This window comes from Struthio camelus, chromosome 12 (genome assembly GCF_040807025.1).
Source record: "Struthio camelus isolate bStrCam1 chromosome 12, bStrCam1.hap1, whole genome shotgun sequence".
Classification (NCBI taxonomy): domain Eukaryota; kingdom Metazoa; phylum Chordata; class Aves; order Struthioniformes; family Struthionidae; genus Struthio; species Struthio camelus.
Genome location: NC_090953.1, coordinates 14597112 through 14609048, shown reverse-complemented (window position 1 = coordinate 14609048; position 11937 = coordinate 14597112). Strand labels below are relative to the sequence as shown.

General features: G+C 37.8%; 1 protein-coding gene across 3 annotated transcripts in view; it reads right to left on the bottom strand.

Moving 5' to 3' along the window:
• Nucleotides 1–6869: 6869 nt before the first annotated feature.
• The window catches only part of SCG3 (secretogranin III), a 28322-nt gene continuing 23254 nt past the window's right edge, over nt 6870–11937 (bottom strand). For all 3 annotated transcript variants that reach the window (XM_009681379.2, XM_009681382.2, XM_009681381.2), the window contains exon 12: nt 6870–7430. In XM_009681379.2, the coding sequence (XP_009679674.1) occupies nt 7312–7430 (119 nt within the window). In that variant the 3' untranslated portion in view covers nt 6870–7311. The remainder of the gene's footprint in view (nt 7431–11937) is intronic.

Here is an 11937-nt window from a genome sequence, read left to right as displayed (position 1 = left end):
CGTCTCTTCATTATAAAAGTAGCTTCTTTCCAGTCTGGTTTTCATGAAGAACGATTTGCCTAATTACATCAGCTATATTAGGTACTAATTTCAGGGCAAAGAACAGCCTTTACAGTATGCAAGACTCTCATTCCTCTATTTAAGGACATTTCTGCCCTTTGCCTGCTTCCCCTCCCCTGGAAGGGTGGAAAAAATGAGGAGGCTGGAGCTACTTTATGTTAGCTGTTTCTATTTTAAATACATATCCTTCAAGGAAAGGCCTTTTTTTCCTCCCCATGAGACATAGCTAGTTGTCATTGTTGTTTTTAACCCTTAGAGAGTTAAAAATCTTTATAGGCCAGACAGAAATTAAATAGTTCTCATAAAGGAGAAGTTCCTTACATTCCCACTAAGTTTAGCAAAGCTCATAGACATATGAAGAACACAGACATATGAAACAATCACGAGGTAATTCTGCCCCACGAAGCACCACTGAGGAAGTGGTTGTTGGCCACACACACTTTTTCTGACCTCACCCTTCTCTTATTTTTAACCTTGTCTGAAAGCAGCCATGGATAACTCTAGTTTAGCAAACAGGGTATGGGATCCTTGGGCCTTTGTTTGCCTTTCCAAATTTGCCTGTCCAATTTAGCTATGAGACTGAGAAGCATTGGCATTTAGTACCTTAAGTAGTATTCCCTAGCCTATAACTAATAAGAACTGTTGAATGCCATGTTTTCCCCTAGCGCTAACAGGCATAGATATGTATATAAACAAGGAAAAGTCAAAAGAGTTAAAGACAAAATACCACCCTTGTTTAATGAGTCCAAATGTACAGGGATAGAGATTGGGATGGGGAGGGCATTGACAAACAAACCCAAGAAGAAAAAACTATTTGAACCCTTTAGAAGACAATTTGAAGAGTAAGGAACTGTATCTATTACTGGAATCAAGTTTTGATTCACTATATGGTCAAGAGTCCTTCAATACCGTGACAGTTCAGACTGTGGCTCAAATACATACTCAAGTGATCACATGTCAGCTGAACCCTGGTAAGTGTGTGCATTTGCTTATTCAAAAGGTTAAGCACAGTCATACAGCCTCCAAGAAGTACAAATCACCATTGAAAGACTTCCACAGTGGAAGAAAAGACCTTGTCAAAGACATTGCACGAGACCTGTGCATCACTTCTACATTTACGAGCAGCTGAAGGAACCACATAATCTTTTATATTTTAATCACTTTTTTGAAAGATCCTCTGAAATTAATATTTTACTCTTAAAACCTGAGCTCATATCACCAATGCATTGCTTTTTCAAGTTCAAGAATAGGAAACTAACTGAAAAATTGCTCAAATCAATTGAAAACAGTTGTGCTGCTGAAGTGCATAGATTAAAGAATGTAATGCCAACAGATTTTGCCCTAGGTTAGTAATGCTAGAAAATAGACTTTTAATACAACTTAGTAGGAAAGCTGTCTTTTAGCGAGCAGTGGAGAAAGTTCAACAGAACAAACCTGTCTTATTCAGCCTAGATATCATTTGATCCAAGCAGGTGTTTTGAAAGTCAAATTGCTATTTTCTGCAGGTTCCCAGGCTCTCCAGTGTTCTGTCAACTCACCACTACTCAATCTTCTTACTTAACCCAAGAGTTGGTTCAGTGTTGCTTATGAGATCTATTTACTATTAGTAAGGTTTCTGAAATCTATTTGAGCTAATTGATATAGTCAACCCAAGCTTTTCATTAAAAGTAATAAAAGCACACCGATAAGCCTTCACTGTTCTGAGAAAGACCTCAGTTTAAGTCCGTAAATTGAGCCTACCTGATTCCATCCCCTCTTTGCCCTGTAATTAATGCATTAGCAACTTCTTGTTAAGCAGCCTGGAATTTTCCTCAAAGTATTCAGCTAAGTTTCACAAAACTGTCAGTAAAGATTGCAGCATCCCTGCTGAACAATTGCAATTTCCTGTTTATCAGCTCATCTGTATAGTTTTTGCTCTCTCAGAGAGAGAGAAAGCTTTTAGCAACATGCTTTCTATATTTCTACCATCTTAATTTCCTAGAACTAGAAATAAAAACTCATAGCCAGGCAGGGATTTGTATTGCCCTAGGGCCTGCGGGAGTTCAGGTCTGGCATCTTGGTTTAGGTCTGTCCCTAGCTCTGATCCTACAGAGGCAATCTTACTTTGTTAATTTGACAACTTGCTGTAGCACACAAACTAGCCACAAATAGGGAACATACAGAGCAAAGAAAAATCAAGCTGTTTTTCTTTAAAAAAATTACTGCCTTAGCATCTATTTTCAGTATTTTTAATTGGGATTTGTATCTACCCCTTACAGGATGGTCATTGCTACCGCAATGGGCATTTGCCCTTGCTGTAAACCCTGCAGCACAGGCACTTGCTGCAGAGCATTTGCTGCAAGACCACCAGGATCACCCAGCAGAGACATTTGAGCCCCTCCATCCAATGCAAGACAGTTTCTCCAGGAAGGATTTTGCCACTAATGTTAATTACAAGAAAGGCTGCCTGCAACAGGCCCTACCTCACCAGCCAGGCACAGTCCCTTGGCATCCTGGCTGCACCAGGCCTCTGGTCCTCACCTGCTGCATGACTGAGAAAGGCAACACAGCCACAAAGCCTGTCTTCAAAGGTAGCCCAAAAAGCAGAGTGAGCATCTACCTGGCCAAGGCCTCCCAAGAGCATACTGGGCCACACCAGCCTAGCCCCTATGCCAGCTCAGGTAAATGAGATCTTTGCTCTCCACATCTCATTACCCCTGTGGTTTCTTGGGCTCCTCCAGGCCCATTAACAAAAACACAAAACAAACAAAAAAAACCCCAGCAATAACAAAACCACAAGCCTGCATTAGGCAGTTCTTTTTCCCCAAACCAGCACCATCATCCAAACCCTGCCCTGGCTGAAAGCTGCTCTTTATGGCTGCCAGACCCCCCAGTGGGCCATGGGCACACCCACTCATTAGGTTCCTGCTCCCTATTAAGGGCCTGGCCACCTGTGCTTGCTCCCCCACCTGGCCTAGGTTGAGGCAGGTGCTGTGCTGTGCTGAGACTGACCTGCTGCCCAAGTACCCCAGGAGCATGCTGGTGGGATGCTGCTGCAGCAGCTGTTGGAGCAGGAGGCACGGCTCTGGGTGCGCTCCAGGATCAGCTCAATTACCTGGCTTTCATTGAACTTTAATCAAAAGTTCTTTTATTTATTCTGGCAACATACTACTATATAGACCAAAAAATCAGATTTTGTTGTGGATAGCTAGTGTCTGTTGCTGTTTTCTAGGTAGATGTATTTGATATTTTGTAATCTGCAGGGCAAATACAAAACCAGAATTGTGTACTGTGCCTCAGCGAATTTCTCATGCCCTTTGATTCAAGTGGTTTCTGTCACACGGTTTAGAGGTTGCCATAATTCAATTTAAGCTCTTGAATTAAAAAGTGTCTTTTCCAGTGCTGTTGAAAGGATTCATTCAGGATAATTCAAGATGAAGTTTCTCTGCTCTGTGAACAAAAGGTTCTTACGATTCTGAAATAGTTAATTTTAACATTTTAATCCTCATTGACATATCATTACTCAATAAAATGATGACAGGAGTTTTTGTATAATTTTTTTGCTTTTTCACTCTGCCTTTATTCTTCCCACATTTGTAACTCCTTTCTCAGTTCATATAGTGAGAATGAACTCATATATTCGGAATGGGAGAATTTCAGGTGGAAGTGAGTATACAGTGCAGACAAACATCCTAGTTTTATAGCTATTCTCTGACAGACAAACCTGCGTGTGTGTGTGTGTGTTTGTTTTTTTAAAGATTTCTTCAGTCAAAGCCTGTAAAGTCAAAACCTGTGTAGATTTGGACTATGATCCTTTTTAATGAAATATCAAATAAAGCTTCTCTTGAAGCATATCAAATAAAAAGCTTCTAATGTGAAATCACTTCTAACGTGGCTGGAAGCAATTAAACTCCCGATAGGTCAAATTAGCTCAGTCGTCAGGTGCTGTAGTTCCATCTAACCTTGTTAAAGATGGGCCTTCCCTCTTCCTGCAGACAGCTCTTATAAACTGCCATTGCTCCATGGTGCAGAGCTCCTCAAAAATCTAGGTACGGGATATAAGAGATGTATTCTCTTTAACACACAAAAGCAGTCTTGTACTACTGTAGCTTGTGGCAAAGTGTTTAATAAAGCACAGTATCTGAAACAATAGTCTAATAGAAAAACTCACAATGTGAATACCATATATATTGCACTTGCTGCACTTTCCAGTAATAACTTAGAGAATGAAGGATTTCTGAAGCATCCAGCAGAGATACAGATGGAAAGAGAAATGGATTTTTGTAATATTAGAACCAGAGATGTGCAGGTGTTGAAAATACTCTAGTAACAGATGTCTAATAGGTGATGTGCTCCAGCTGCTCCCTTCAAAATAAGGACTGCTCCAGGTTTTAACTCAGGTTGCTCAAGTTGACTTTACTTAGCTTAAGTCAAAGCATTTCTGAAATGCTGGGTGATTCATCAGGCTGACTGTGTCTTTACTGTCCAGTTCTGAAAGGTGATATGGCTGATAGAACTTGACTTGATGCACCAACAATCAAACCAGTATTTGAAGCAGTCAAATAACAAATTTAGCAGGCTTAGTCAGGATGAGAAGTGAATCTGCTTTGGAGAACAGCAGCTGGGATTGCTCACCTATCTACGGAAGGGCTTGTTCTGTTCTCTGCCAGTGATCCTGCTGATCTAATAGGTCAACATAGATGCCGTAAGTGATGCACAACAGCAGGGTAAGCACAGAACAGGTCAAAGAATGTGCATATTGTGAACCAGAACCCGGCCATACTCATTCTCTGGACTTTTTTTTTTTTTCTCTAAATGATGACATCTGTTTTTTTGTTGAAGTTATGAAATTTGCAAAAAAGTGAGAGTTTAAAAAATATCGGGCTAGCCTTGTTGTGGACACAAACTGTTCATAATGAGGGGTCATTTGATGATGAGACCTTTCTGTTTGTATCAGACCCCTGCATAGATTTCCAAGAGAGTAAAGTGAGAAAATAACTTCTAACAAAAACTAAAGATATTATTATGCTACTCATTATATTTGACAGGAAAAGAAAGTTTTCCTTCTTTTAAAGCAGCCACTGGGGAAGAAATTTTTCTTTTTTTTAAAACGCAGATTTTAGAACACTTTAGAACACTTCCCAACTGTAAAGGTCAATGGTTATCTTTCTCCTAATCTCTCTGGTAAATCCAAAATTGGGAAATAGTCCACTGTGAAATAGGCCAGTGTGACAGTCACATAAGAAAATAAGTCACAAGCTGTTGCAGAAAACAGCGGAGATATAAAGGGACATGAAGAAGAGGGTTCTTTGGGAACATTAGCAAATAGAAAAATAAAATTGGCAGGTCTAGAAGAAAACAAATATATTCATTTGAAATATGAGGAATGATTTTTTTCTAATTATTTTCTCTTGTGCTTCTAAGGGCTATTTTTCATAGAGGAAGGCTGCATTGACTACATTCCAGATATTGTTTTCAAACCTTAAAAAAATATAACTGTTAGTGATTGATATTGTAAATCAATGATCCACAGCAGGATGCGTAGGAGCAAGTAGGGATGTGCTTTCTGGATTCTAGAAAGCATTCATTAGCGCATGTATCGTCAGTTTTCAAATAGGTATGCTGTTAGCGCTCGTGGCTGCCCCATGCCTTTAATATTTGTTACCAATAACATTCTCTTGATAATTTATGCTTTGCAGGGATTCCAAAGTCCATTTCAGTTAGCTAAGAAATGCTACTCAGATCTCCTCCTTAGCATCCACATATGCTGAGAAAATAAGACAGGAAATGATCTGCCTGTTTAACATTAACAGAACCCATGGTGGGCAGGCAATACTGTAAGTCAGCAGCTCCCTACAGTGCAGGACAGATACCGACCTCTGCATCAGCTAACATTTTTTCACTGTAGCAAACTCAGATGTATGATGTGTTTCCTAAAAAAGGCAGAGGAGGGATAACCTCAGCTATCAAGGAAGAACCAAAAAGTAAAGAGAACAGAACTTTCCTGGGAGTTCTTTTAGACAAGGGACTGCTGCAAAGGATAAGTCTCAGGACAAACACCTTCTAGAACTCAGTTTAGAGCTCACTTTCTTTAAAAAACATGTTTGTCTTTGCTCTTGCTTTATGAGTTCTTCATCCCTACAACTATCCATTCACTTAAATTTGAAAAGCCCTCATAAGCTATTCTTTATAAACTATGTAAGTGAAGAAATAAGAGTGCAAGCTACATTTTTGTTATTTTAATTTTTCATTCTTTGGGAGGTATCAAATACTTGACTGATGATAACATATATAAGGCAAGAAATAGTTTTCCCTATAGTAACACGGATCGGAAGTCAGTAAATAGACCACTGACTTGATATTCAGGGAAGCTGAGGTTTGATGGGTTCTTTAAGTGTACCCGAAAAGCAAGGCCGCTGTTCCTAAACACCTCTCTACTTGCAACTTCTTCCCCTGCAAAATGACTTGATTTGCTTTCCTTTTCTTCTTTATCAAAATAAATTAATAGCTATTTACACTTGTTATCAGGCTACTCGCATCAGGAATTCAACTAATTATGCATGCATAGTCATCAAAAGGTGCACCAAAAAGTGAATGTTTATACATGCTAAGTGAAGAAAAATCAGGGAGAATACAGCTCTTTCCTTTAATCTGAAAGGCAGTTATAGTGTCAAATATGTATTAGTTAGCTAAAGACACTATACTCAAGAGTTACAGAATGCCACATAAAGCAGCACAAACGTGGTCAGGAAACCCTGGTACTAGAATTTAAAAACAACATTTCTGGATATAAAATAATATTATGATTAATGAACACTTTAATAGGAAAATTATTTTCAAATATTTTATTTAGAGAACTATGAACTATTTTCTAATAATGCCCTTTACATAGTTGCATCTCTAGAAAGCTAATGGAGTGAGAGCAAAAAGACGTAGCATTAAATGAACTTTACATCAGAAACTATCGGTTTATCTACAAAAGTAAATCAAACACAAAGAATAAATCAAAGAGAACATTACATAAATATTTACCCTGTCAAATAAAAATTCAATGTCAGAATTTGGCCTTTAGGGTTGATCTGTGAGTGTTGGGAAACACAGTATGCAGTCAGTGTACGGAGCACTACAGCTCTTCGTTGCTGTCTAAAAAGTTGTCAGGACAATGTAAACAGAGCATTTCTAATGATATCCTCAAAATAACAGATCATAAATCATTGAGCTGGGAGTGGGGGAAGCTATACTAGTTTTCTACCTTTGGCAGCCACCAGCTTTTTACAGGCTGCCATATATGCGTTTAATTACATCAGCCTCTTCCTTGTCCAGGATGCCCTTGTCCACATAAGCATCAGCTTGCTGATCAATGAAATCTCTCAGCTTTGAAAGATCATAGTCTGAAAAATAAGAATTCATTTACACAGTGAGTCATCACCATTATACTGCTTTACCTAAGAAACAATGCCATTGCAAAGTTTATCCAACAAATGCACTTTATCCAATAGAAACGGAATTCACTAAAATTGCAACTTGCTAAAACAATAAAAATTAAAAAACCTGTACAAAGTCTTATTAGATTTGATGGTGGTTTTGCTATTCAAGAGTAATAATCATCTCTTGTGCTTAGTTGCTTGCTGGCAAATACTACAATAAGAGTAGCTTCTGGTCCAGAGATTCCATGTTCTAGTCTGTGTGCAAAAGCTGTTGTTAAGACTCTATTATTTTCACAATCGTCATGGATTGCAAAAAAAAGCATTAAATTCACTGTTTCCTATTAAAATCCTAGGAAAATTCTTACTTACTACAAACACCTGTAGTTAAAAATGACTTTTTAGAAAGCTCAAGAAAGCAACTTCCTGAAACTAAATGGAAACATTACAATTATTTATCTTGATAGGGAAGCATACTATCTTGAAATGAAAAATATTGCTGCGAGTAGTCTTTATACGTCAATCTGCAATATAGTGCTGAAAGAGCACTTCTTTTCTGATCAATAGTTGCACCCATGCAGCATGATTCAGACCATACCCATATAAACATAATTTTCCTATGGTGGAAAACATCACTGTTTTCCACAAAAGGAATTCTACTGTAGGCATCAATCTCCCAAATAACATCAAAAAGTAACCTACTGTGTAGTCTTAACTCTGAAAACAGATAGAGTATATTATATTAATAGGTAAACACATAAAGGTTTCAGTTACATAATTTACTGCATAAAATATAATGCTTATTTTTTTATAATCAAAGCTTAGAGGTCTGGAAAACACCAAGGTCCTAGGGGTTCCTACTAAGTTAAATGAATTAATAACTTTCACAAAAATAGATTTATCCTGAATTTTTTAAATATAAATTACTTATCCCATGAACAGAGCCTTCAAAATACATTAAGACTGATTTTGTAATGTGGTCCAGTGTATAACGCCATATAGCAATAAATGGAAAGACTTCTTTTCAAACTGTACATTGTTAACAAAATGGACAATACCTTGCTGTATTGTCATGGTTGAGTAACCAAAAATGGATGGCTGGTGGAAAGATATTCAAAAGCAAATTAATGCATGTAACCGTTTTTATAAAAGTATAAGGCAATTTCAAGTGAGAAACAGAAAAATGACATTCAGAACTCTCCACTCCTAGGGTGATAGCCCCTCCGTGTCTGAGCTAATAGGAATTTTGCTGTTTGCTGTACTGAGGCCAGAATTTCACTTCTGGTCTGTTACTGGCACTACTTAGGCTATCTAATCTGTTTTGTCTCTCTATCCTATCCATACGCTAGGGACTAATAATACTTAACAATTTAATAAAAAGGTTGTGATATTTAATTCATGTTGGTAAAATGAGATTCTCCAGTGAAAGGTATCAGGGAATGGAAATGAATTTGTTATACTATAAATAGCCATTTTTCTTAGCCATAGACCTTTTTTAACATTAGGTGTGGTTATAAATAACGCTTAACTTGGGACCACCGTGGTATTGAATAAGCGGGTCTGGTTGGAGAATTTTATGTGATATGATCACATATGTAGTCCATGAATCCAATCACTGTGCGCTCAGAAGGACTAGTAAGGTTACAAAATTCTTACATATGTAAAGGTAGCAGACTGAGCTTTCAATGGAGTGTCTTCTTTTTGGAGCCATTCCACACAGATTTCCAAAGCACCTGCAAGACTACATGGAACTGACAAAGCCAATTTTTAGCCCTTTTACGATCTCTTGCCTGGGCCCTTGCAAAGCCCACTTCATTTTCCAGCAAAAGGAACAAAAGCCCTTTGGGATGGTCCCATTTTTTGGAGACACCTGACTTTATGAGATTGGTAGCGTGAGAGCAGCCCAATTCTATGCTAAGCTAGAATTCCTGTAATGAAAAAAATCTTTAGGATTTTTTTAGGATTTTTTTTCTTTTAGGATTTTTAGCCAGATCTGCTAGGTTGCCAACTGCTTTGAACTCCCAGAGCATTAGGAGAGTTGCAGATTTGTTTTTCTGTATGTATATACTTCGCTGGATTAATGGCAGGATCCTGTGCCTCTCAAAAAAATGATGTGGCCAATTCTTCATTCTTCGTTGCCACAGAATTCTCATTGGTTTCAGCGAGAACTCTGCCTCAGAAGGACTGCACATTGAGGGATGAATACTAAATTAATATGATATCCATATGAAAATTCCTGAGCTCATCTTTTTTCTATATTAGTGTCTGTAACTCTAAGATCATTAAATAGAGATGTGAAGGTTTATTTATTAAACAAATACATTCTACATGAGATTATAACCATTAATATATTATCCAAGTCTGGCTAAATTTTATCTGTAATGACAATTTCATTTGATTTTCTTTTTTAAACTGATAAGTGTCAGTTAATTTCTAAAACATATTTACATCCTATTAATTTAGGCAAGTATCAGAAGAATCAGCTTTGGTTTATATTCACCACAACAGCTGCAGCATTACACTGAACTGTGAAACCACTATAGTAACTGAAGTGAGATCTTATTTGCATATTTAAATCAAGCCATTTGCCTACAAATAATTCTAGAATTTACTTTTTATTCATAAATGGTTAGTGTTAGCGCCATGAAACTATGTATTATGTAACTATTTTGTGAATATGCAAACATGCTATTTTCATATATTTGTTAACTGACTCACAGTTATGTTCTTTGGAGACTAAAAAGTAAGAGAATACATAGCCGTTTAAGTCTAAAGGTGAGAATGATGTTCATTTACACAGGAGAGGATTTGCTCATAAAAGTGCATTGGTTTCAAAGATAAAGAACTCAAGAGATTACTCAAGAGACTCTTCACTGATTCACTCTATTTTTATGTTGTTGTGATTTCATTGATTTTCCAGGCTTTTCATTCAAGCCAGGTCTAGGAGATACAAGTCAGAGGAACAGACTTATATTTCTCCTGTATATATGAAACAAACTTTGGACACAAAAGCCAATCGGCCAGAATCCAGGCCTTGGATAAGATTCTCTCTATATCACCCAGACCATGCAAGATTATTGCCTTCTTAAAAGGTAACCGATATTTTTAAACTGGGAAATTTCAGATGAACATTTGCAGGGTTATTAATCGTTGGATGAATATTAATTTCTACTGAAATTTGTACTAGGTTAAAGATTTACAAACCTTTGCCTGAAACTAACCTAAGCCTCTTCAAGTATATCCAGGGAGTAAAACAATCCAACAGTGGAAAAGACTGGCCATTTTAATACGCAAATTACTCTGTGAATCATTTTTACATTAGCTTCCAGGTGCTAGCTGGAAGTGGAGAAATGACTGATGAGCACATAAATAACATCTAATCTTGTACCGAAGGGACACAACGCAATGCATTCAGCGTTAGATAAGCTTACCCTGACTATACTTCCTCTGTCATCATCCCAGGAGAACTGAATTAGCATTTTACAAAAATAGGAAGTATGGAAAAGGGACAATGAACACAAAGTATCAGAAGAGCAAGAACTGTATTCTAATTTTCTTGTTACTTACACCCACCTTAAGACCCATTTATGCTGCCAGAGGACAGTGAAGATATTTTAGTGTAAACGAAAATCAAGCTACACAGAAAGCCATGCATTAAGCACTAACGCAGTGAATCCATTTTCAGAAAGTACTAACATTAGTACATCTTACTGCATTCACAGGTGGATAAAATGCTATTGATCTCCAGTAACAGCCATTTTCAGGCTGCAGTAGTGCTGAGGAAAGGTTACTATGAAAAGGAGCAAGGGGTTACTCAGTATGTGTTAAACAGAGAAATAATCACATGTGACTGAGATCTGATTACTATAATAAGTACAGTGATAAACAGAAATATTTATTAGAATTGGCAGGAAAACTCTTGAGCAAATATGTAAGCCTGCTGCCAAATGCAGTTGCTGCTATGGGTTGTTTGGAAAAGATGTTAAGATGGAAGAATGAACAGTGGGACTGAAAAAAAGAGTCCTTCCTATTACTTAGTTTCTATACAGAAGAATGAATGTAGACATGCACTCATCTCTGAAATGTAATTCCTACACACTTCAACTCACAGAGCGGGTGGCTAGATTACCTAAGGCTAATCTCATCTCAGATCTCTTTCTGCTTGGCCGGTGCAAGAAGAATCCCTCTTGCCAGGCTCCAGTCATACCCTGGGGATGGATTCCCTTGGCTAGAAACCTTCGCTTACAGAGTGGGTGACAGCAGAAGCCCTAGCAATGGCAGAGGGAAGGGACAGCAGGCTCTGTTTTACGTAAGATCTTGAGGGCAAGCATGATATGGATAAATACAGACCTGTGAAAAATAAGGTATAAATCCTGCTTCTGTTAAGACACTCCCTCCAGCTCTCACACAGTCCTCCTCCTAGTAACAGTCAAATGGTGGAGAGGCTGGTGAGCAAACCCTGTGCAGCTGCTTC